The 26365-nt window shown below is 44.1% G+C and overlaps 2 protein-coding genes across 11 annotated transcripts in view; one reads left to right on the top strand and one right to left on the bottom strand.

The window, feature by feature from the left end:
• arhgap23a (Rho GTPase activating protein 23a) overlaps positions 1–22206 on the top strand; it is a 78671-nt gene extending 56465 nt beyond the window's left edge. For 7 of the 10 annotated variants that reach the window (XM_042504899.2, XM_042504895.2, XM_042504889.2 and 4 more), the window contains 18 exons: positions 330–1956; positions 7292–7447; positions 8631–8742; positions 8855–8894; positions 10150–10287; positions 10377–10685; positions 10773–10834; positions 10929–11047; positions 11721–11839; positions 11922–12074; positions 12253–12331; positions 12417–12490; positions 12608–12697; positions 12820–12945; positions 13089–13130; positions 13987–14080; positions 17332–17363; positions 18219–22206. In XM_042504899.2, the coding sequence (XP_042360833.1) occupies positions 330–1956; positions 7292–7447; positions 8631–8742; positions 8855–8894; positions 10150–10287; positions 10377–10685; positions 10773–10834; positions 10929–11047; positions 11721–11839; positions 11922–12074; positions 12253–12331; positions 12417–12490; positions 12608–12697; positions 12820–12945; positions 13089–13130; positions 13987–14080; positions 17332–17363; positions 18219–19661 (4815 nt within the window). In that variant the 3' untranslated portion in view covers positions 19662–22206. The remainder of the gene's footprint in view (positions 1–329; positions 1957–7291; positions 7448–8630; positions 8743–8854; positions 8895–10149; positions 10288–10376; positions 10686–10772; positions 10835–10928; positions 11048–11720; positions 11840–11921; positions 12075–12252; positions 12332–12416; positions 12491–12607; positions 12698–12819; positions 12946–13088; positions 13131–13986; positions 14081–17331; positions 17364–18218) is intronic. The other 3 variants (XM_042504892.2, XM_042504898.2, XM_042504894.2) reach the window with 3 other exon arrangements.
• An 834-nt stretch (positions 22207–23040) lies between these two features.
• On the bottom strand, positions 23041–24961 carry hexim1 (HEXIM P-TEFb complex subunit 1). Its single transcript, XM_042504887.2, has one exon. The coding sequence runs from the start codon at positions 24608–24610 to the stop codon at positions 23525–23527; it is 1086 nt and encodes a 361-aa protein (XP_042360821.1). The 5' UTR covers positions 24611–24961; the 3' UTR covers positions 23041–23524.
• Between the last annotated feature and the right edge of the window lie 1404 nt (positions 24962–26365).

Here is a 26365-nt window from a genome sequence, read left to right as displayed (position 1 = left end):
CTTGCTGCTGTTTGAGTGAGTGTTGTGGCTTTTGCTGAAGGCAGTTTATGCAGTTTGTTAGCTAGCATGTGTTTGTGTTGAGTGCTGAGGCCCCGGGGACAAACCGTGGCGAAGGGGTTGAGCCGAGTTCTACTTAAAGGCTTGTTGTGTAACGTACAGTGGCATGAAGTTGCCTTAGAGACTTATGGTTGTGGCGTGTGTTTTTGCCAAACTTATTTACAGTAAGAGCACATGATTTAAATCATCATCTCCGCGCACACTCACCGTTTCTTTATGCGTTCCTCCCGTCATGTCTTATCTAACTCCTCCGTCCTCCCTCCCTCTCCCAGGCATACTCCCAGGATGCTTACCTGACAGGCAACGAACCCTACACAGGAGGAGCTGAGTACCTCCCACCGCCGCCTCCCATCTGTTACCCGCACACCAAGGCCACGCCCCCTGCTGGAGCCCCTCCGTCTGCCCCCATGGGCCAGAACCAACTGGATAACTGGAGTCGCTGGGCAGGCTCTTCCAGCCCCTCTTCACCTCTGGACAACCGTTCTGCTGTAGGCAGCCCCGCCAGCTGGCAGGAAGGGCGTGCAGGAGAGCCAGGCGGCGTGGGACACAGCAGCCCGGCCCACCGCACAGAGGAGATCCAGTATGGTATGACCGGCCAGCAGCCTCAGGGCCAGACCAGGGGGCGCTCCTACTCCTCCTCTTCCTCATCAGGAGGCCCTTTGTCCAGCCCGCTGCAAGTCCACTACCCTAACCACCACGCTGCCAGCTCCTCTCAGGCTCAGCCACGCAAGTCCAGCTCAGCATGGACCAGTCCCCCCCTGCCCCAGCTCAGCCACAGCCGCAACGAGCGCTGCCAGCAGGCCCTCTCTGACTGGTACTACAACCAGCTGCCTGAGCGCCCGGCACGCAACATGCAGACGCGCCACCGCAGCTACTCTCAGGACCGGCTCATTGACTCGAGGAGGCAGCAGCAGAGGGCGGGCGGCTGGCCGCACAGCGCCTCCCAGGACACTCTGCTGTTACTACAGCAGTCAGGACCAGGACCCCAGGGAGAGCCCTACTGGTCCTATGGAGACTGGGAGGGGGGGCCAGGAAGGGGTCACCCTTCCAATAACTATACCCGAACACGCTCTGAAAACCTGCTGGCCCAGTACGATCGCCACGGCCGCTCGTTAGAGATGCTGGACCGAGCAGCAGCTGGACTGGTCTCGCCTCGGTTTGAGCGGCCTCCATGGCACCAGGCTCCCAAACCGCCCCCTAGGACTGACGCCTACCCAAGGCAAGGGAGCCTTCACGGTGCTGCACAAGCTCCTCCAATGTCCCGACACACACAGTCACATTCTAAACACCACGCTCAGACTCACAGCCCGGCCCACTCCCAGCCGCAGCCCCAGCAGGCCGCTCCCCAAAGCAGACGGCTTCCCCCTGGGCAGAGCATGGACGACCAGCCGGTGGGCTACCGCAGCTACAGCCCCTCTTTTTACCGCAAGACGGGCCGCATCATGCAGCAAGCGCACTCTTTCAGGGACCCTTCGTACTCTGGCCCTCACATGAACTGGAACACGCCTAAGACCAGCCCCCCAGAGGGCACGACAGCACCCCTCACCGCCTCTGCCTCGTCCCCCCTCGCTTCTGCCACTCCTGAATCCCAGGACAGGGCATACAGGCCGACAAACCACGAGAGGGAACGAGGGTCAGTAGAGGGGCAGGCGGAGGTGGTGGCACAGACCCAGGAAGTGGTGCTGAGGCAGAAACCTCCCACCGGGCGGAGGAACGCCCACGGTATGCGACACCCCCACTACGCGCTGCCCTTGGACGGGCTAGAACCCTCTTTGTTTTCTCCCGATCCGCAGGACTCGGCTCCTGGTTCCACGGGAGATGTAGCCCCACGAAAACCAAACGGCAACCTCGCCCCCCTCCCCATTGAGGATGACTCCCTGGCCTCCATCCCCTTCATAGGTAAGCAACAAATGTTTGAGCTTCATCCCGTGTCCCTCCTCTCACTCCTGAATCCCCTCACCAAAACTCTAGCTGACCTTGAGATTTCATCGCTGCCATTATAAGTTATGAATCCACACTGAGTGTTTATTGGATCTTAATGAAAACTTAACGGAAAGGAAATGCAGAGGCTATAATTCAGACAGTGTTATGAGTTTGGGGGAATTTTTGCATTTCCTTAATTTCCTTCTCGTCCTTCCATTGAGGCTCCAGGCTCTTCTCCACTCATTGTGATAGTGTGTGTGTTTGTCTGTGAGTGTTAGCATTAGGTAATACTGGTACTTCCCAGAGTCTTGCAGACTGTATTAGTAGTTTGATTATATCATACCTGAAGGGAGTTCCCTAATCCCGCTGCCTGCCCCTGGTCTCGTAGGTCACGTCACCATGCTGAGGAAATGAGGTGGAGTCTCGACTTCCTGAATGTGTGTGTGTGTTTTTGTTTTTGTGTGAGCAAGGTAGTGATGAAGATTTACTATGACTCCTGTAGTATGTCGGCCTGTAATCTTTTTCTTTTTGTTTCTGTCTTTCTGATCTTTCAGTCAGTTACTGTATTCTCAGTCAACCCGTGGATCACTTTTAGTGGCTGTGCAAAACCAAAAACACACCAAGCAGTGGTGAAGTGTGGGCTGCAAATAAATCCATACATATTCACAGTATGTACAGTGTGTGTGTGTGTGTATGTGTGTGTGTGTGTATACATACACACACACACACACACACACACACACACACACACACACACACACACGCACGCACCTACAGTCATACCTGTGTATGTATTTATTGCAGCAGCTGCACTTTGCTGATGCTTGGTGTGTTTTTGAAGCAAGTCTGCAAGTCTCCAGTTTTGTACCATACTAGAATTTAGGAATCAAGAGGACTCATGTAAACACAGACGGGGAGTGTCTGTCAATCAAAACAGACCCTGCTCCTCCAAGTCAAATCAGCTATTTACTGATTAGCTAAAAATGATAAACCAGAATATATGTACTTCTACGTTTGATCAGATAGTGGTACACATTTGGATATTCAACAGCCAGTTCTATGGGTTGTTTGGTCTGCAGGAGTTCTGTGTGACTCAAGGCTAAAAGGGGCAAGTTCTCTTTCATATCTTGCCTTGAAATCACCAGAAAGGACTTCATATTAGTCTAGTTCTGCTATCAGTATTTAACTCAAGGTTTTGAAATTAACCAAAAAAGAAGAAAAAAAATGAAGCTCACGTAAGAGTTTGCAGTGTACAGACCAGAGAATACACACCCCTTTCCCCCAAACAAAGATGGCAGCAATCTTGTGAAGTCAAGTTGGTAGTTGGTGGCTTTGGTAATTTGTTTTTAGCCAGCTCTACTGTGTATTTGATGCCTATTATGGAATGATAACATGCTAAATGAAGATGGTTAACATCACCTGAGAGAAGGTAGCATGTTAGCATTGTAGTTGACAGCATGTTGTGCTAGCATTAGCATTTAGTTAAAGCACTGCCGTGTTTAAGCACAGCCTCACAGAGCTGCTAGCATGCCTGTGAAGTTTCATCTTAACTACTGTACATTTTAATTTATACAACTAGAAAAGGGGCTGCTTAAAAATACTTTTTATGTGCATCTAAATTACAGTTTGGTTCACTTTGTAAATTATGTAATGGCTGTTAAATCAATCTAAAGGAAAGTAAAGTTGCCTGCTAATTCTAAAAGACTTTATCACCTTTTTATGGTCCAAGCACAAAGAAATGCAACTAATTTACATGTTTTTGTACAAGATAAATAGGAAGGTTGGATTAAATGGAACAGATTGAATGAAAGTGTTTATCTCAATCTAAATAATTTTGCCATGAATAGATTATGATGATCATAAGGGGCTTTGGTGCATTCAGGACATGCAGGTCTTTATATGCACTGTACAGTTATGGCCCCCATATGCTGGTGTCACTGGAAGTGAGTGTGGTCTTGTCCCAGCGTGTTCACTCCCCTGAAAAGACTTGAGGAGAATGGGCTGTATGGGCTTCATGTGTGCTTTTATCACCTGACATGTAGAGGAGCCTTTAAGTCAAACCATTCACCCTGTCACAGCCCGAGGATAACAACCGCTGCTTACCCTTATGCCAAATAGATTCAAATCAGCTGACTTGGATGCTTTGACCCAACATGGAAAGACCGTCAATGTTTGGGCCAAGCCGCACTCGGTCAGAAAAAGTAATTTCAAGAGAGAAAATCCAGAGGAATGTGCAAACCATGAAGCATCTCTCTGCCTCTTTCTCTCAGTGCGTCTGTCAGATCACATTCTTGCCTTGTACCTTCACCTGAATTAAACGAAACCAGGCAGTCAGAGCTGCAGGCTGGGACACGTTTAATGGCCATAAACTGAAACTAGGCTAGTTTCTCCCCACAGACAAGAACTTAGCTTTTCTTTCTCTGTCTTTCTGCATCTTTTCATCTCTCTGACGGAGATGCTGATATGATCTGGGCCTGTTTGGGAACATGCGATTTAATAGGCTGTTGTCGTTCTTGTCTGAAAAGCAGGGACGTCAGTGAGGTGGAGAGCACAAAGGCAGGCTGCGTCTGATGAAAAATATGTTTTTATGATGTGTATTATAGAGATCTAGAATTTGTATTATTAATATTGTATATTGTATATTCGTGTGTATTTTTATTTTTGGAGCTCATACAATGTAATAACAGAGGAATGGGCATGTCCACAGATGCAGCGTTTTACTCTGTACCCACTTGGAGTCTTTCAGCATGAATGTACGCTGTAAATTACCAGGAGGTTTTTGTGGCGGTCCTCGTGGGGAACAGTAGGGGCCCATACTCTCAGCTCCCGCCCTCAATGCTGCTATTGTTCTGCTCTGGAAGATGAAGGGGTTTGTGTGTCTGTGAAGGGGTCCAGTCTGTGACTATCTTTACCAGTTGGACCCTGGACACAACAAACCAGGACCAAGACCCTCTGTACTGGGCTCTGTCTTGCTTCCATGTGGCCTCTTGTCCCTTCTGTCTTGTCTTGAAGGCAAAAGCCCTCTTTTTTTCTCAGTCTCTTTTTCAAGATTCCTGGTTTTCTTCTCTCTGTTTTACTCAGTTTTAGGATATTAAACCTTTTTTTGTGTATAATGGGACCTCAGCACTATGATGCTTGGTCAGATGATCAACTGATAACTGATACTTGTCATTTTTCAAGCAAAAATTGTATGTATTACTGATTGCAGAGGGAATAAGCAATTTTTTGGAAATGTTTTTACGAAGATTTGCAGCTTGTTTTTGTCACATGATGTTAAATTGAATATCTGAGAGTTCTGGACTGTTGTTCAGACAAAAAAAAAAGAAAAAACATTTTCAAGTTGTCATATTTAGCTTTCAGGAAATCCATTATGATTTGTATTTTCCCTGTTTTCTGACATTATATTGACCAAACGTGCAATCAATTAATGGAGACAATAATCAGCAGCATAATCGTGAATGAAAATAATTGTTGCAGCCTACCTATCTGTCTTAACTTAGGTCTGACTTTTACTGACTTTAAACCTTGATTTTGTCTTATTGTAGGCTATTTTTCCATACATGTTGCAGGATATCCTGTAGAGTCGAGGCAGAGTGTGCTGCTGCAGTATGTTGCTTCCCTCTGCTGGTCCTTCCTCGTCTCATGGCTCTGAGCTCACTCTCTGTTAATGACGGCCTTTGTTAAACCCACAGCCCGGCTATTTCTGGGCAGCGCTGTAAACAGGCAGATTCCTCATCCCAGATTGGAAATGTTTTCCGCCTGAAGTCGGACTCTAGTGTGCACGGGAAGAGTGAGGGATAGAGCAGCATCGGTAGGTGGCAGATGGAAGAGAAAGCCAGAGGGAAGGAGAAGAAGGTGAGGGGTTATTGCAGGAGGTTGCAGGGACAGAGAGGTGAGAAACAATAAAATCAGAGCTGGAATGAGATGAAACCATAGCAAGAATTTACAGAAAGGCCTTGTGGTGGTCTGTAGGGGTGGATCTCTGTCTGCAGAGGCTGTGCTGCCCTCTGTAGTTTCCACAGAGAACACACTGACGCCTCACAGCAGTTTAGTCCTGACAGTTTAAAATGTCACCGGCAAATCCAGCTTCGCCTCGCTTTATGCAAATATCTGGCCGCTCTCTAATCCTCTCTGTCAGTCAGGAAGTGTGAGTGTATGCAAGCGTGTTACAGTTTCATATCCCTTTGCATCATCTGAAACTGGTAAAGTCCTGCAGCCTGTAGGGACCCACAAAACTGTATCATGCCTCTCGTCTTCTGAGCACAGAAGCTTTATTCATGGCATAAAAACTACCACTAAACATCATTTAATTATCCACAATATTATTGTTTTTGTCTTTTTTGGTTGGGATATTTTCTCTTGTATATATTCTGACATTTATCAAGTCACACACTGCTGTAGATTTCCTAAAGAACTGAAACCTGCAGCCTGTGAATCTGTTACAAAACCCCCTTTGTTAATAACTGAATAGGTCTTCCTATGGCAACAGGAGACACAGGTACTGCATTATCTCTAAACTGTTAGCTTGATGTGGTTGCATTTGTTTTCTTTTCTAAGAGAGCTGTACAGGTTTCTATCAGCTCTCTCTGTTGATTTGTAAATGAAGTATATTCTTGTGCTTGTGGCCTTGTCTTTTGTGCACTTCTCACTGGAATCTAGAAACGCCTCGTGTTCAACTATGATAGTGCTATGTCTTGATTTTGCAGTAGAGCTGCAACGATTAATCGATGGCAGTTAAATTATTTGCCAGTAATTTGATAAAAGATTAACTGTTTTGAGTCATTTTTTAAGAAAAAGAAGTCGAAATTCTAGTCTCTTAGTTGTGATTTTTTTTTAGTTAATTTACTCTTCTATGACAGTAAACAGATTTTTTGGGGGGTGTGGGGAAAAAAGACATTAAAGGATGTCATTTTGGACTTTGGGGTACAGCGATAGACATTTTTCACCATTTTCTGACACTTTAAAGACCAAACAACTAATCAATTAATTAAGAAGATAGCAACATAACCAACAATTAAAATGATTGTTTGTTGTGACCCTATTTTGCAGTTGAAAGAATTTGAAAATAATTTGAAAGAAATGGAAACTGAAATTATTTTTTTTTGTTTTGTATTTCTGATGGTAACCCTGCGGTCCCTCGCCATTCCTCTCCTCTAAAACCCTCTCCTCTTCTTCACCTTCTCCTCATTTAACCCTTTTTACTTTCCTTCTTTTTCCATTCTGACCTTTTTTTCTAACAACTAACTTTATCCCTCGCTCCTCCTTTCTCCTCTCCTCCTGCCCTTCCTCCTTCCTTCCACCCTCCCAACAGATGAGCCGACCAGCCCCGGTGCTGATTTGCGTGCACGCCACGTGCCGGCGTCCTCCGTGGTGTCCAGCGGCATGAATTCGGCGCCCGCCGTGGTCACCAGCCCCGCCTCCCCCACCTTCACCTTCCCCCTCACTAGGCTCTTCTCACACGACTGCAGTGAGTGCTCCCCTCCTCCCCCCTTCCTCCCTCCCTCCTCTCTGCTGCATGCAGCTGAAAAGTATCTGACTTGTGGTGCTTGCTGGCGTTGTAGATGACCCCTCCTTTTACTTCAGAGAGGTGATGAAGCAGGAGATCTTAAATCCCTCCTGGTTGGTTGTTGTACTAAGTTATAAATGTCAAGAGGTTGTAAGAGCATCTTATCGGGTATTTTTTGCCGATTACTGAGTCTTGAAAGTAAAAAGAAGTGGTTTCAACCAGTTCTAATTCATATCAAAATATTTAAAGAATTTTAAAGAATGAAGTGTCATTTTTAGTTGTTGTCATGCAGCAGTTTGCATTATAATGCTTTTTCTTTGATAAGACGTTATTAATCCCACACCGGGGAAATTCACTTTACAGCAGCTCAAGACAATGCAAAAATGCGAAAAAGTGATTTGAGTGCCAAAAAAGATAAAATATTATGCATATAAATGAGATAAAATAAAAATAAGATGTAATAAAACTTATATATGCTCTATACACCTATCACTTATACGTATTCTGTCAATTTTCACGATATTGACACTAATTTCTACAGAATTCTTAAATACTGATTTCTGGTGATTTTTAACTAGAAACTGGTTGAAATAATCTAAGTGCACTTGAAAATTAGACTTTTGAGGCTCAGTAAAAGACAAAAAAATACTTGTAAAGATGAGGTTTTCAGTAGTGCTGTAACTTTTTTTTTGCATGCTGGATTTGTAGGTTGCACGTTTGACACAAAGAAGACAAGCATGTTTGTTCAGAATGTGTTTGGTTCTTTTGCAGCAGTGCAAGAAGCCCAAAAGTTTTATAGAATTGGACAAACATAGATTTGCAAGAAATGTTTCTTTTTAAAATATGCATGAAAATGAATGTTCAGAGAAGCAACACCTGCATGCAAGTGGTGAGAAAAGAGACCAGATTTAATCTAACCCACCGCTCCAGCTCATCTCCCCACCGTCCATCCTAATCACGCCACTCAAACCCCTGACCTCCTCCTCCTGCGCCACCTCCAGCTCCCTCCGTCACTATCTCCTCTGATAATCCAACACCGTCCACTCTGGTGATTGGCATTACATCAACATTCTGTCTTTCTCTCTGTCTCTTTCTCTTTGTTTCTCTCTTTCTCTCTCTGCTCATTCATCCTCTCATTGAGCAGGCAGTATTAAATCCGGTCGCCGTTCCTCCTATCTTCTAGCCATCACCACCGAGCGCTCCAAGTCGTGTGACGAGGGACTCAACACGTTCAGAGAGGAAGGGCGAGTCTTCTCGTGAGTACCGTCAAACTGACACAGCTGGGATTAAAACAGCATCCACTGAATTGCGTGCGCAGGCAAACATTTTTTGACATTTAACTCTCAGTTGTGTTGTTTTACTTCACAGGAGGCTACCAAAGAGAGTGAAGAGTTTCTTTACAGACGGAGTGAGTTCTTCTTCACCTTTGATTGCTCCCACTTTACATCATCTAAACCTTACTTTGATAAAATCTTGTACTTTCTCACTACCACGTTTTTGCAAGGTCGTTTTGCCAGATCAGGTTGATTGCTATGTCATTCACACATTCCTCTCACAGAAAATCAAACCAGGAGAACGACTAATAAATACCAATAAATGTCCTGCAGATTAACGGACTACTTTAACAAAATTAACTTGTATTTGATTATAGATCAAGGCATAACACAATATGAAGATTTTACATTTGATGTGTCTATATACAGTGGGTGGTCAAAAGTATAGAACCAGTGGCTGTGTAAAATCAGAATTGTAATAGCACCTGTGATACGTAATGTTTTGAGTTCAATTAAAGTGAGCCTGTGCAACTTGTGGCCACAGTTAAGCTAGTGGACATACCAGACCAAGTGAGGGTTTAACAGTAAAACTCCTGAGTGTACTGCATAAAGCAAGGGGAAGTTTTCTTGCATATTTATCAATTTTTTAAGCAAACGAGAAAAAAAAAATTCTTCCCTGAGAAGAAAACATTTACAACATTTTGCCCCAAAATCTTCCTTTTCCACTTGTGTTTATCTTGTTTTTTGCCTGTGCCTGTGGTGTTTTCTGTTCATCAGAAAGTGTTATAGATATTTATATTTTTGCCGTCAAAGTGCTTCAAACTAGAATCAAAACAACGTAGCTACTCAAGTGATTCATATTCAGTCTGTGTCAGCTTTAATAAAGCTGTGTCAGGAAGCAGTTTTATGTGAGTTTTAAAGACAGCATTTGGCAACTCACGGCACAGTAACACAAAGAGGCTAAATAGTTGCTGCATCAGCTGCCGATGCATCTGTTGCAACATGATGTAATGTGGGGAGAGGAGAAGTCTCAAATTCAACACTGGAAAACACCTCATCCTGTGGAACAACGGTCACAACTAAACCCGCCACCAGCACAGACTGAAGGACAGGACAGATATTCTGGCTTTTAAAATAATCACGCTGACTCCTCAGCAAAAACATTCGCTTTACAAATATAGTTTATTCATATTGTAATATCAGCACGAGAGACAAAGCTAACGTTTTAACACATTGTCAGATATGGATAGCCTTCTGTTACCATAACTTTTGATTAATAATGTGAAATAAATGTGGGAAAAAAGTCTGATTTAACAGCTTTTTCTCAAGGTCTCAAGGCAACACATATCATCAACAAATGATCTGACGGTTTCCTTGTTTGTGTTTCAGTCCCTGGACAACCTCGGAACAGCAGAGGAGGTTCGATCTAAACGCCACTCCACCTCAGAGCTGGGAAACATCACTTACAGTGACGTAAGGCGAGAAGGATGGCTGCACTTCAAACAAATCCTTACAGAGAAGGGCAAGGTGGGCACATGGAGCTTGATAAGAAACTAACTGAAGGCAGAAAAGTATTCAAAGCCAGCAGGGACTCACATCTCATGTTCTCTCCACAGAAGGTGGGCAGTGGCATGCGTCCGTGGAAGCGAGTCTTTTCGGTGCTTCGCTCCCATTCGCTGTTCCTCTACAAGGACAAGAGGGAGGCGGTGCTCCGCGGGGCCACGATCGGAGGCTCGGCCGAGGACGAGCAGCCAATCAGCATCCGGGGCTGCCTGGTGGACATCGCGTACAGTGAGACCAAACGGAAGCACGCCCTGCGGCTGACCACACAGGACTTCTGCGAGTACCTGCTGCAGGCGGAGGACCGGGAGGACATGCTGGACTGGATAAAGGTCATCAGGGAGAACAGCAAGACAGACAGCGAGGTCAGAGGACGCACCTTCACCTTCAACCGCCTCTATGGCTGTGCCTGGAGTGTGTAGTTTTAACAAAGGATTGTTTGCTTATTGCAGGAGCTCGGCCTCTCCAGACAGGCCCTCATCAATAAGAAACTGAACGATTACAGGAAACAGAGGTGAGCCACCTGATAATAGATGCTAAATTGGGCATAATGAAGCAGCCTTTACTGACAGCTTGAATGAAATCTGTCTTTCTGTCTCCCCCTGCAGTCCAACAGGCAGCAAACCAGACTCCTCTCCCAGGATGCCCCGCATGAAGCCTCAATTTCTGCTCGCCAAGACGGAAAACGCTGCAGGGGCGCCACGCTCCCCAAAGCCAGAGGGCAAAGGTCAGTATATGGGCTTACTACTCATTGTGCTGAAATTACTTTTGATTAAATATCAGACGTCAGTGAGAGTGATTATCACCTGGAGAGAGCAAACTCAAATAAAATGAACTGAGGGTAATTATGTCAGCACAGTTCTGGGTAATTGTGTTTTATATTTATTAGAGGCAATATGTTTAATAGTCTAAACTGTAAAAATCTAAAATAATAAGTAATTTGTTGCTGTACTAATAAGTAGTAGAGACAGATTAAATATGTAGACTAAAGACAGAAACATCAACTTAGAGTTAAGGTTTAACATTGATATTGTGTCATTTTTCAAAAAAAAAAAATATCTCCAGATATCAGAATATTCAAAGGGACAGTTCACCCCAAAATAGAAAAATGGCATATTTTTCCTCTTACCTGTAGTGCTATTTATCAGTCTAAATTGTTCTAATGTGAGCTGCTGAGTTTTGGAGACATCTCTACAGCTGATATCTCCAACACTCAGCAACTCACACCAAAACAATATAAACTGATAAATAACATCACAGGTGAGAGGAAGAATATGGATTTTGGTCCCTTTAATCTTCTGACTAAGTCTGTAGTATAAGTACTACGTACACCAAGAAGCAAACACTAAAGCTCTCTGTCCAGCAGTGAAGTCTAAAGTTTTTGTTCTAACTTTCTTTAGATGAGAGTGGCCCTCCGAAGTCTCCGTGGGGAATCAACATCATGAAGAAGGCAAAGAAGGCGGGGCCTAAAGCTTTCGGTGTGAGGTTGGAGGATTGTCAGCCGGGTGTAAACAACAAGGTGAGCTTTGATATCCGCTGTCTTGCCTGAATGCAACAAAACAGATCTTTTAATGAAGGTTTCATGTCTCTGTCCATCTCAGTTCATCCCGTTGATCGTGGAGATCTGCTGCGGCCTGGTGGAAGACATGGGTCTGGAGTATACAGGAATCTACAGAGTCCCGGGGAACAACGCCATGGTGTCAATGCTCCAGGATCAGCTCAACAAGGGCGTCGACATCAACCCTGCAGAGGAGGTGAGGAACAACAAATACTTATATGCATTTACTGTAAGAAAAGCACTCAAGAGAGAAAAATATAGACTTTTCACTGAAAGGTTTCATTCAGCTTTACTTGATAAAACTGTTCCATTAGATGCAGAGGGTTAATATCCGATGACCACTCTCTCCTCTCTGTGTCTTTTGCTGTCAACAGAAGTGGCAGGATCTCAATGTTGTCAGCAGTTTACTCAAATCCTTCTTCAGGAAACTTCCAGAGCCGCTCTTCACCAATGGTGAGTCCAAACATGTAATTCATATCAGCTGTGCATTCATATCAAATTATTACATGGATTTTAATTTTTTTTTTTATCTGCACAGACAAGTACAACGACTTCATTGACGCCAATCGGATGGAAAGTGCATCAGAACGACTAAAAACCATGAAGAAACTGGTGCGTATTTGTTTTCATGAATGAATTTTGTCAGAATAATTCATCTACTGGGCGAGAAATCTGTCAGGTTCAACAGGTTTATCAATTTTGTCATTCCTCTTTTTTGTGTTTTCACAGATTCGAGACCTCCCAGATTATTATTACCACACTTTGAAGTTTCTTGTTTGTCACCTGAAGACTGTAGCAGACAATTCAGATAAAAACAAGGTGTGTGTGTGTTTGTTTGTTTGTTTGTTTGTTTGTTTGTAAGAGCATTTGTACAAGTAATTGAACTATAATCGCATATTGCTGTGATGTCCTTGGTAATCATGTCTTCTGTCTTTGTGCAGATGGAGCCCCGTAACCTGGCTCTGGTGTTTGGGCCGACTCTGGTTCGGACGTCTGAGGACAACATGAAAGATATGGTCACGCACATGCCTGACCGCTACAAGATAGTGGAGACGCTCATCCAACATGTGAGAGATGCCACACACACATTCAAACACACACACACACACACACACACACACACACACACACACACACACACACACACACACACACACACACATTACTGGTTTTCATGCTTTTTCAATTTCTTTCTCTGTTATTTTTGTAGTGCAACTGGTTTTTCACTGAAGAGCAAGACAAGGATGAAAAGGTTTGTTTCCCAAATTATTGTTTTATAGCTTGTGGACAATAATGATTTATGTAGACATTAAAGTGTGTTGGTTTTTAGGGGAATACATATTGACAGAAATGGTATATATATTTTCATTAGTTTATAATCACCTGAAAATAAGAATGTTTGTGTTTCCATAACCTTAAAATGAGCCGTGTATATCTACAAATGGACTGGGTCCTCTCCCATGAAGTTCACCATGTTGCTCTACGGTAGCCCAGAACAGACAAAAACGAACACTGGCTCGAGATTTTTGCATCGGTCACCGTGGTTCTATTTTCGGCACATGAGAGAAGTTTAATTTAATTGCAGTTTTGCAATCTCACTGCTAGATGCAAATCCATCCTACACACTTGACCTTTAAAGGGATGGTTTGGATTTATTGATGTTGGTTGAACAGGGTTCTTATCTATAGTCAGTATATTAAATACAGTACATGTCAGTCGGTACGCTCCCAGCTTGAAGAAGCAAGAGTCCGATATCAAAGCTAAGTGATGTGCTGCTGTGGAGGGGGCAGGAGCTAAATGTGTTTGAGTGTATGCTTTATTTAGAATATTTTAATTCTGTTCACCTTGCGGTCAGACAACCCTTTCAGACGGGGATCAGAGGCCATTTTATCCATCTATGCTCTCTTTAAAGCCGCCAGACTCCTTTGACAAAGACAGTAATTTTACCTTGCTGAACACTGGAGCTGCTGGTCTGCTTCGACCAGTTAGTTTGTGTTATTGTGGAACTTTCAGTTTCACTTTCAAAACCACAGCTCTCTAAATCTAAAATAAATTGCAGCCTTTTGTAGTGTCATTTAGTGTTGTTTGTTTTGTGTTTGTCCATCCAGACGCCGGTGGATACGGAGGACGTGCAACCTGCCCCCAACATTGACCACCTACTGTCCAACATCGGCAGGACCGCTCTGCTCGGGGAGGCCTCAGGTAAGCACGCTGCTTACTGCTCTAAGTCTTAACAAGCCGACCAGAAGCATTCAGGAAGCTGTAATTAGCAACCCACAATTAATGCTGCTTTCCGTTTAAAGCTGGAAGCAGGAATTCTCCACTAGTGTATCATAATTACAATCTGTGTACTCTGGTAAATTGAGGAAAAATACAGAGCTGTCAGATGTTATCAAGTTATTTTGCAAAACTGAGCCTTCATTCTGAAGAAAATGATTCAACAAGTGGATAAATTATTCTCGTTCCAATGAAATCTAACAATCTGTAAACCAAAACCACTTGAGATTGAGCTTTTTAAAAGCTGTTAAAATGATTATCTCAAGAGTTGGATGATTATCTCAAGGATTCCTCCTTGGAAGTTTGTCCCAGTTTAAAGCCAGAATTCCCCACTTTCCAACAGAACTGGAACGCAGCATAAGAAATGAAAGTGTTAGCACTTGGAGTGTCTCTGTGTTTGATAGCATGCCTACACTTCTCTCCTTTCTGCTGACCTCTTTTTTTCCCTCCACGTTGCTCATCTTTCACTTTCTCTGTACGTTTCTGCATTTCCTTCTCTTAGCTGAGCCTGTGGAGCAGCCACTGCGGTAGGATGGGAACTCCCCTGGCAATACGTGTGTGTGTGCGTGTGTGTGTGTGTGTGTACAAACCGAGTCTGTGCATTGTATTGTGAAAGTGAGATAATGCTTGTGTGGGTGAGGAAGAGAGCGAGTGACTGTGAGTGTTGGTGATGGTTTTGTGTCTCCATGGTCTCCATTACCCTCCTTAAAGTCAGCGTCTCCCTCTTAGTGTCAGACGGCCGTCTCTGTAAAAACATGTCACTTCACTTCGACCCCAGTCTGACTAATGAATTAACGGCTGACAGGACGCTCTTTGCTGCTGTATCTGACACTGGAGTGTAAACTGGTCTGTCACTGAGAGACAACTCCCAGTCACTACTGGTCTTGTTGTCGAGCGCTGAGCTCAACTCATCCTACGGGCGATTCTAGACAGCGAGGTCCAATCATCAGGCTCCTCCTAACCCCACTCTTAGCTCCAAAGGGACTCTGGGTGGCGCCGTTTCAAAAGCCTCATCAGAGATACATCTATTTTCATCTGATTTATTTGTGTGAGGCTCTGTAGTGGCCTCAACTTCCATCCTTCTTCCTCTGGGTTTCTGTCATTGGTACATTTTCAAACAAAATATTATGAGTTTCTTAACATGTTTCTCAAAGGTTTACTATGCAAGATTGTTGTTTCCTGTTTGTAAACATGCTTTCCAACCTCAGATTCATGCTAATTTGGCATTTCACGTGCACAAATGCACAAATTTGCCTTAAAGGGCTTTACAGTCCCAATTCAGATAAGAAAATATCCCAGAAGTGGCCTTTCAAAGTGAGATTCCTCAGAAATATAGCAAAACAAGAGAAGATCTGGTGTAATACTTAACCACCAGTTTCTCTGACTGGGTTAAAAATCTGAAATGTTGAGTTAGTCTCAAGACAGGTTACAGATTTTGATATTCGTTACAACAGAAACTTGTGGTCAATAGTGCTTAGAACTAGTTTTTAAATTAACAAATGATCTGCAGATTATTTGCCTCATAGTCTAAAAATGTCTGCAAATATTAAGAGATGCACAGCCGAGTTCCCGAAGCTGAAAGAATCATCTTCAATTTGCCTACCTACCTACTTACAAAGGCCTTTGTATTCCCTATAGAGCGTAGACTGTCGAGAAAAGCCCTCCATCGTGGCCGGTGTTCTGTCGTGCGATTCGGTTACTGTACAGATACAGATACTGATACAGGTCTGTGAGGACAGCATGTCTTAATATTTGACCCTATAACACAGCTTTACTGAGAGTTTACGGCGAAAGGCTTCTTCTCCATGAGTGGCAGCAAAACATCAACACCACTGACAAGTTGATTTTACCAAAGAAATGTGGGAAACTGATTGCCTTGAAAAATGTAAGTAAATGTAATTATTAGTTTAGGTTAACCTTATTTCTAATTGTTAAATTTACTTCAAATTTAGATATATATTTACGTAAATTTGAGAGGGCATTGCAACTTAAAAATTAAAAGTTCAATTAAATCAGTCTTTCTAAGCTTTCGCATCTTCAAACCACGTTTATTGTGCAATATATCTTTATTCTGCCAGTTGCATAGTAGTCAATCATATTTATATTTTATTAAACATGTTAGGAAACAGAGCTCCCTAACTTATAAATCTTCTTTGTCATGATCACGTTGAGTCAGATTAACTTGGTTTACTGAAGTTGCTAACACAAAGAAAGAACAAGGTAGTTTCACTTGTCATTTTGAAGTTGTAACAACTTCACAAAATTAAGTAAATAGAGCTAAATTTCAAGTTTAACACTTAAAGTAAACATAAATTAAGATTTATAGTCATATTTACTTTCCTTTTCAAGGCAATCAGTTTCAAAGATTTTAGGATGTGTTAAGGATGATCACTTTGTCAGATTTTACGGTGTGGAGCTTTAACAGCAGTGCACGTAGAAAATGAAGCCCACAGATGAAGGGTGAAAGTTTGCCATTTGGAGGCAGCGCACAAATAATCTGGATCAATATTTACTATTATCGTTGGTACAAACGATTCCATCAAAAGCCACTTAAACGGCCGCCATCACGCCTGCGGGGTATCTCCATAGATTTTGATTCATACGCTGTGTGAAAAACAAAACTGGCTTTTTTTCTGCGTCGGTGTGTTTGTGTTTGTGAGGGAATGTGTTTTCTTTTCAAACTCTCCACTCAACATTATTTCTGGCTTCACGCCTCTCAGCGCTTCTTTCACTGATTGATGTCATCAGTGTTTTCCGGTGATGTCATCGGTGTGTGCCGTGGTTTCCTAACCCCCGCTCCCCCGGTCATTGTTTCTCCTCCACATCTTATCACAGTGTGTAAATCAGTGTCTTTTGCTGGGGTCTGTCAAGGTCAGAGGGCACAGAGGAAGACACGTCCCTTCAAATTTAGCAGAGTTCAAGCAGCCACGCCCCCAATCTGTGATGTCACAGCAGGTGTTTTCCCCCATAACAGCTGATGGAAAACAGCCGATGTGACATTAAGATTTGCAGCGTGTAGCACGCAGTCGCAGTTTTCTGTGATTTGTTGTCGATTCGTTACATTAAAAAAGTGATGATGCGTCCAGCTGCCTCTGTGTCCTCCACCGTGACTGTTCTGGCCTTTTGTTACCTTCAGTGGTTCTGACCCGCTGATGTGTTTATTCTCTTCTCCCCAGACTCAACCAACAGTGACTCAGCTAAATCAAAGGTAACATCTCTTTTCATGGTACACAGATATTGTCCGACACTAGTATTTAACATACCATAAAACTTCAAATAATAGCCCGGGCTATTATTTGCTGAAATCATTGACCTAAACAGGCCTATATTTGGGACAGACGTCTATATGTGACGGGCTTTTAAGTCCTTTCACACAAAACTGTTGATCACCAAAGACGGCAAATATTATCCAATTGTTTATTTAGCCCTTTAAAACCTGGCTATATTGGCTTTATTTATTCATTCATTCATTTATAAATGACCCAATTACAAGAAAATTATGCCAAAATTTGCCAAAAAAGACACAAAAAAAGATAAGGTAAAACAAAAAAAATGTAAAGTGAGTTATGACCTGAAAGAAAATCTTTAAAATTCTAATAATTTTTAATATAGTTTTTAAAAATAGTCTTCAGCATCTACTAATCTCTTTTTTTTTGTATCTGTCTTGTTTACTTCTTTGGTGCTCATGGTCTGACCTCATGGTCAGTAAAATGAACTGAATGATTGAATAGTAGAGTATCTTACCACGCTAATGACGTGTGTAATATGTCCATATTGACAAAAGCTTAAACATATATACATATTGTATGTGCAATCTAAGAAGCTAACTAACATTAACTCCAGCAGGTGTCCAACATGCTGCTTTTATCCAACAAACATCTATAAAAATGATCTGCATGATAAGTAGACGGGCCTCTAATTGAGACGGGCCTTTATTTGTCAAAATGTGTCGTCACACCAGGATATTAACTGGGACTGCACTTTTATTTGAAGCTTTACGGTATATCAACAGCTGTAAATGCATGACGTTGTCACAGTGACGTTTTTTTTCTTCTTCTCTCAGGGGTCGTGGGGGTCAAAGAAAGACCTCACACCCAAGGACTTCCTGGCTCTGTCCATCATGTCAGCTGTTACGGGCCGCAAACGCAGGAAGCGCCACAACGCCCGCCGTGTGGGCAGCAGCACTGACGACGACTCCGAGCACGAGCCAATCAAAGCCGGACATTTAGGGGCAGAGGAGGAAGAGGAGGCAGAGTCGCCTGTGGGAGACACTGCTCCTCGAGCAGAGGGAGAGGAGGATGACGACGAAGAAGAAGAGGAAGAGGAGGAGGAAGAGGAAGATGAGGAAGTTGTTGAAAGCGGAGCAAAAGAGGAGGTAGAAGAGGAGGCGGTGGCGGTTGTTCCTAGTCGGCCGTGCTGCAAAGCGGAAGAAGAGGCAGGAGAAGGGCAGGCAGCCATGTTGTTGCACGAGGAGGAGGTGCGGGCGAAGGCGAAGGGGCCGGCGTGGAGAGCTCCAGAGGATGCTCGCTCTATTGTTTCTGGTTATTCCACTCTCTCTACATTAGGGCGGAGCCTGGGGTCAGAGGGGAGGGGGGAGGATGCGGATGACGAGCACAGCGAGCTGGTGAGCGAGACGGACAACGAGAGCGGCTTCGCATCGCGTTCCCTCACCCAGGAGAGACCTGACAAACACCCGACATCACCTGTGAACACACAACCAGCGGCAACGCCACGCAGCTTCCTCTACACACACTACAAACCCCCCGTTCTCTCACCCACTAACCTGCTCGCCCCGCCCACAGCACTCACACACACGGCAGACTCTGCGGACAGGAGCGAAGGAGGAGCGCGGTCCACCACGCCCTCGTCCTCCTCCTTCTCCTCCTCATCAACCACGCACAGACTGCACTCGCGGCCTTCCTTCAACTCCCACAAGCTGATCCAGTGCGACACTCTGGCCAGGAAGAAGCTGAAGTCGGAGAAGGTCAAGGCTCGCTCCCTGGACCTGCTGGAGCTGTCCGGCGCCGCTGCTGAGGGCAACTGTTCTGGGTCGGACGGTGCGTCCAGAGCGAGAAGGGAGAGTTCAAGAACCAACCCCTCCTCCGGCAGCAGCCAGGAGAGCCTGCGCCTGAGCCGGCCCAAACCCTCCCTGCCACCCAGCGAGGCCGCCTCCTTCACCCCGACCGGCCCCGGCGGCAGGTCTTTGGCGGAGCAGGTCCGTGCTCGCCTGCTTGGCTCGGCAGATGATCTACGCAGCGTGGGACTGAGAAAACCGCTGTCCCCGGAGACACGGAGGAAGAGACGAGCCTGGCGCAGACACACCGTGGTGGCCTCCCCGACGGAGGTCTCTGACAAGAGACCCCCGCTGACTGTCACTGAGTTCCCCCTGTCTCCCATCGCTCAGAACCAGGTCAAACCATCAGGGCTGCCTCGGGACGCGGATCGGCCCGACCAGGGAGCGGCTACACGTCAAGCACCCACCTCTAGATTCCACCAGTACCTGTGAGCCCCATCAGCTGATCTCTCACTTCACTCTGTGGACAAGAGGCGGCTGTAGGGGGGACCAGGCTGAGCTCCCTGCAGGTCAGTAGACCGGCAGCAGCGTAAATACAGTCGTGGTTAGTTGCCAGGTGCAACACAGTGTACCAACGACCGTGTTTTTAAGAGCAGCCCACCCTTTTCTTTTTTCGATAAGCTCCGTTTGCATGGCGAGGGGCATTCCAGTGTTGCCAAAGCTTTTTTTTTTTTTTTTTTTTTTTCCTATATGTGTGCTTTTATAGAAATAATACAGAAACCGGACAAACAGACCTCATCACAGTCAACGTTACAGCCAAGAATTCTCATTCGAGTAATAACCGAGCATCCTTCCTGTCTTCTCTACCTTCCTGCTCACACACAACTTAAATTAGAGGGTTAAATCCCTTCAAGTGACTAGAGCTGGAAACGCAGCGTCCCTCTGGTTCTTGAGAGAATGGTGCTTCTTATCAAACTTAACTATTACAAAATTTCTCTGAACCTACTTCAGTGAGCCAGAAGAGACAGTCACACACACACTTCTAAAAAATGTTATCGGTCAGTTTAAAACCATTTCAAGAGGGATCTCAGCCGACTGCTCGTCTCAGTCTTCCTGCTGTGATCCTCCTCAGACCACACACGCTGTAATTTATACTCCAAACACACAAATTACAGTCGTCTCTCTATTTGTTCACGTGTGTGTGTTTGCGCAGCAATATTTGTGTCTGAGTGTGCAGGTGTTAGTGTTGAACAATTTTTGTAACATTTGTACAAAGCCTTGTTAAGTTAACCTTGTAAATATAAATATAATGTTATCATATTTGTTTTTACTTTTCTTTTTTTTTTAGTTCCTTTTTTTATGGTTTACAAAAGTGCGTACAAAGTGCACAGTCATTTCTTTCAAGACATTACTTGAAATGTTTCCCTTAATATATTCTTTTTTTTGTTTGTTTTTTATTCAATATATATATTATATATATTTTGTATTAAAGTTAAAAAAGTACTTTTATTGTGATTTCACCTCTTGGGTGTACCTGTTCACAGGAGACAAGATAAACATGACTTAAGCTGTTCCTTATTTCCTCATAAATGGCCTTTTCTCTCTGATTCTCAGCACTGTGCAGAAAACCTTTATCTCACCAGATGCAGTCTTAGAAATAATGTTTCTCTGGTGACTTTCAGCGATGTTGCATCAACGTGTGCACAAACTATCGAGCAACAACATGTAGCAGGAGAATAAATCTGGTAATCATTACATTATATTGGGCAGTTTGCAGGCAGCTCAGAGCCACACTGTGATGGCTGACCTCATTTGTTTTGTTATTCATGTCTGGGATTACTGAGCGTTGCCACAGATCTGCTCATATTTACTGAGCTGCAGACAAACTATGATCATTTTTGTCAACGGGAAGCCCGACAGTGTTCAACACACTGTTAAAATATTGTGTAGCTACATTTCTCACCTGTCAGCGGTGATCTTTGTTTTCATCACGTCTCCTCTGAGGGTTCATCTGTCTGCACGTTTATTACCTTGGGGTTACATGAGGAGGAGTTTCCATAAGGTCAGGCTCTAAAAAATCCTCCCTGACTGGGGAAATGGTACATTAGAGGAAAACAGAATGACTATTGTTTTCATCTCTCGTCTTGATTTCACAAAATAAACAGGAGGCGCAACTTCCAAAAGTCATGTTTTCATCTGACCAAATAACCCGGTGAAAATAATAATAATAATAATAATAATAATGATGATAATGATAATAATAAATGATGAATTATAGTTTTGTCTTACCTCAAGATTTTTTCTACAAGTGCCTGATTTCCTGGAATGTGTTTTTGTTCTGCAGTGCCATGGTCGGTTCTTATCTTCCCGTTTCCTTGTTTCTGGGTCTCCGCCCTCCTCTCCTGTGGTTGATGGTAGAACTAAGGCACTGACCCAAAGATGTGTACATTTATTACAAGAGGTCGAACGGAGAGGCTGTAAAAACTTAAAAATTAAAAAAAGAAGAAGCACACTTCAAGCCAAGGACATGTCTATGCACTCTCTTTGCCTTCGACACGGGCGTTAACAGCTAATACCGACGCTGCTAAGAGGGAAGCGGCATAGTACTCTCTCAGCTGCTTTTCTTAACAAACTGAGGTCATCTCTCTCTGCCTAGTGATCCACAGTGTGTGAATATGGTACACCTAACAAGCCCTATCCTAAACCGCCATTAGGTCATGTCAGACAACATCCAGTTTCTCACAGATGAACGAGCAGACCGTCATCAAAAAGGAAAAGTTGGCGTGTGTTGTCTGAAATGTGATTTTTACCTAATGTCTCATTGTTGTATTTTAAGAATCTTTTTGTACATACTATCTTAATATGTAACATATTGTATTGTGTACATTTGGAATTTGCTTTTTGAGTATAACTAATATGAAAAATGACTGGACTTTAAAAAGAAAAAAGGTTGTCCGCCTGAAACCATTTCCCTCATGGCTGTGTGCTTTAAAGCAAGGTTATATGATGTAAATAAACAGAACTATGTTTAAAAAAAGTTCACACGTGTTTTTGTTTTTGGAGATGGTGGGATATTTTTTTTACACTTGTGGCAGATTATGACTTTTATAACAGGTTTTTGACATGAAATATAAGTTAATAACACTGACCTCACGCTGATGCGCTGGCGTAGGGGCCCCCCGGAGCCGTCGGGCCCCTGGGCTTGTTCTGTAAGACACTCACGTTGTACAGGGAGGATGAGGCTCTTGTTTTGAAGCCAGGCAACTTAAAATGAGAGCTGAATGACGCCCTCTAGAGGCTGCAGGTGAATAAAGCCTCTTCAGGCCAAACGGCACAGACTGCCTCTCTGCACATGATGGAAACTTCATCTCAACTACTGAGGCTCTGTGTTTTAACTTAAATGAATAGTTAGATAATTATAAAATCTCTGAAAATTAGCTGCAGTGCCAGAAATCTATTGAAACTAGATCATTTTACTTCAATTTAGAGCTTTAAAAACACATTTTCCAGCAGATCTTTTTTTTAATATGACCAGCACTCCTCTCATGAACTAAATGTTTTCTAGGGGCGTGGATAAACCCATTAAGCAATGTTTTTTTTTTTTTTTTTTTGCAAAATATCCTCAGTAGATTAAACTCCAAGTGGGCTAACCTTCATGAAAAGCATCTCCATCATATCCCATCCCCCCTTCTGCTACAGTCTGTGTACTCTCCCTGTTCAGAGTCCATTGATGTCTGATTTCAGGATACTCATAAGACGAATCTTTGTAATTATCAGTGTTGCTTACAGGAGCCACCTACAGCAGTTTCACATTGCATCTTTTGTGAACCGCTTCCTGTGTTTTACTGCAAGCTTTACAACACACAACAGAAGGATTTCAACATTTTATTTGAACTTATGTTAACACACAATTGTTAAAATATTCACTCTGGAATTTACTTCTGCAAAAACAGCCTTGTAAGCTGAGCCAATTAGCTTTGATTTGTTATTTATTGTTTGGGGGGAAAAATACAACATATGATTGTTTGTAAATTCAAAAATGGAACAGTATATGTCAATGGATACCTACAGATTTGACCCAGGAAACAAACAAAATATTTTTCGTGTTGTCAAATACATTCTCTTTATAAAAAGGAATCTTATTGTGAAATATTTACATTTCTTTTGGGGAAAAAAATCGAACAGGACACCATTACAGTCCAAATAGAAAAGAAACGTAAAGTATTGCATTGCAATGCAAGGACTCATAGTCCAGATGACAAACTTGTTACAGAAACTGGTGACAATAAAAAAAATGCAGCAGTCCAATGTTTTACCTTTTAGAAAGGGGGTGTTCCCCTGTTGATTTGTGTCCTCTAATTGGTTGCCACTTGGCCCCTGTCATTGCTCGGCTGGTTCTGCAGAAGGAGCTCCGTGTTTTGGGCCCTCAGTCTCTCCAGCTCCTTCTCCAACTCTCCGAGCCGGACCAGGGAGCTCTCCACGGTCGGACCCCCGGGCTCCACGGCGCGCCTCAGCCGATTGTTCTCCTCCTCCAAACGGGACATGCACTTCTCCAGCTCCAGGTACTCCTGCACCAGCTCCTGCTTGGTCATATTCTGCAGGCTCTCGACGTGGTACATCTCGTAGGTTTCGGAAAAGTCTCTCTGGAGAAACTCCCCACCTGCGTTCCCGGGCCTCCCGATGCCGTCGCTGCCCCCGCCGCTGCCGTCGTCATCGTCGTCCTCCTCGTTGTCGAAGAGGTCCTCCTCGCTGCCCGTGTCCTCCATGCGGCTCCCGACCCCTGAGGGCCTCCTGACCCCACACTCGGTGTTGAGGTCGGGCTCCTCTCGGTCGTGCTCGTCCATCAGGAACTGGGTGGTGTTATAGGGGGCAACTGGGAGCCCTTTGGCGAACATCTCCTCTCTCAACCGGGAAGCCCTGGCTGTCTCCCTCTCCTCCAGCGCTTTTCTCTCATCCCAGTTCAGTTTATAATAAGGCTTCCAGTTGCGCTTCTTCTTGGAGGTCCTGCGCCTGTGTCTCTTTTTGCCCAGACGCGCATCGAAACCAGTGTCGGAGTCAATGTGACTATCCCCCTGGTTTAAAGTCTCCTCCAGCGGTCTGTCTTCGCCGTTTTTACCCTGCTGGATGTGGTGACCGTGACCTCCTGCGGGAACATCTGCTTTCTGGTGAGGTTGAGCTGCAACCGGGCACTTCGGGACCTCGTTTCCGGCTGCTAAGGCAGGGCACACCTCCCTCTGTCCGCCTTTCATTTGCCATAACTTGTCTGTGTTGATATCCACGCAGCTCTCCGCCCGCCGCTGCTTCTGCTCTCTCTGTCGCCCCCTGCTGCCGTTCTCCGGTCCTCCTCTGGCCGGGAGATGCTCCAACGCGACTCCGCTGCTCCCACCTGATGGGCAGCCTGAAGTTTTCAGGTGATGGGTCTGCCCCGCCGGCTCTGTCATCCTGATGATCCGCTCCGATGGCTCCGCTACGGCGCTCTTTAGATCATTTTCACGGTCTCAAAGCCGAGCTTCAAAGTTCGTTAAAATACGTTGAATTCAATTTAAACAAAAAAAAAAATACGTTTTCTAGATAGAGTTGAAAAAGAAAGTTTGAGTTCTTGAGTTTGAAAACGGACTCTCGAAAATTTAAAGTCAACTTCTTAACAGTAAACACTTGTTACTCCTCCAAGGGTTTGTCAGAGCAACTGTCGCTAACTACCATTAACTGTTTCGATGCTGTCAAAACTATCGCTCACCCGTGGACGACGTTCCGCCGTCACAACAGTGTCCAGTGTGCTACTCAAGAAGAGGGAGCTGGTGGTTATATAGCTGCTCCGCCTCTAGCCGCGCGCATGCTACTGTTTGTAACACCCGTTGGATTATGGGACATGTCGTTGTGATTACAGCAAAGCACTGTCTGGGGCCTCCACACCAAACTACATATTCCACAAGTCTGCTATAACTGACGAGCATTTTAACCAATCAAATGGCAGAAGCCTCAGCGCGATAAAACCCACCCACCTCTTTGATGATTGGACAAGGGGATAACTTTGCTGTTGCTAAGCTTAAAGTATTTTCTGATTGGACAAATCAGCGCTCAATCAAAAGTACGTAATCCGCACCAAGAAAGCAGTCCGGGGCATTTTATGGACGACACTATCTACAAATAAAGGGGGTGTATATAAAAGTAACGACATATGAGTTAATTTAAATACCTCAGAATAACACTATATTATCATTGGAACAAGTAAGTGTATTTCCTCCGTAAGATCACAGGTCTTATTTGTATTTGCTCGTCACACAGTCGAACGCCGAATTACTAATAAAATTAAACCACTCCTGTCTTTGAAGCAAAATGAAGAAGACCTCTTACGGAAACTAGTCCGTTTTTAATGTTCATACATGAAAATAAATGAATAAAGCTCATTTTAAAAATCAAATTATTTTACATGTTTGGTGGCATAAAAACGCGTCGTTTCGGTGTCAGTTGGACCATTAAATATTTCAGTATGATTATTCTGTGTGTTGTGCGGAGTGATACGTTGTGGGGTAGGGGCTAGTGGGGAACTCTGGAATCAGCGTAAACAAACGACATTTATTGTCCAGCTGCCGCTACGAGCACATCCCCGAGCCCCTCGTTGTTGAAGGGTGGGTCAGGCGATCTCACACTTGCTCAATAATCTAGTTTCCAGTGGACGGAGTGGTGTAGATCGGTTCTGAGTATTTCTGCGCAGCCCATGTTCTGATATGCAGTGTTGGACTTGCACAGTTGTGTCGTATCAACGGCTAAGGATAAGCTAACGTGCTAGCTAACGTTAGCCAAATGTTAACGTTAGTTAGCAAATGAGAACTGCGTTGTGTCGTTCCCAAACTAAACACTGCAATGAATACATAAAGTGTGAAGCCACACGCACTAACGATAGCAAAATAAACGTATAACGTGAGTTGGAGCACGGCGATATTACAAAGCAAGTAGCTTCTAGTCAGGTCCAGTTAAGCGTCATCGCTACTCTGTACACAAAGCAAAGCTAGCTAATGCTAACTAATAAAACATGAGCGGTCGACCTGTTTCAGACAAAATCTTTCCTAATTTAATATGTTGTCGATTGTCGATAGGACAACAGCGACGACGCAACAAAGTAAATACACACCACCACCATCGACGTTAGCTACACGAATTGCTAAGGTTAGCCATTTGCTAACTAGGCCAGTGTG

Source organism: Plectropomus leopardus, chromosome 18, assembly GCF_026936395.1.
Source record: "Plectropomus leopardus strain MGB_pleo_1.0 chromosome 18, ASM2693639v1, whole genome shotgun sequence".
In the NCBI taxonomy this organism is placed as follows: domain Eukaryota; kingdom Metazoa; phylum Chordata; class Actinopteri; order Perciformes; family Serranidae; genus Plectropomus; species Plectropomus leopardus.
Note: the sequence above shows the minus strand (reverse complement) of the source record. Positions and strands in the feature narration are given on the sequence as shown.

Bases quoted from the DNA above. Each gene is read 5' to 3' on its own strand.
- hexim1 (XM_042504887.2), bottom strand. From the start codon at position 24,610: ATGACAGAGCCGGCGGGGCAGACCCATCACCTGAAAACTTCAGGCTGC.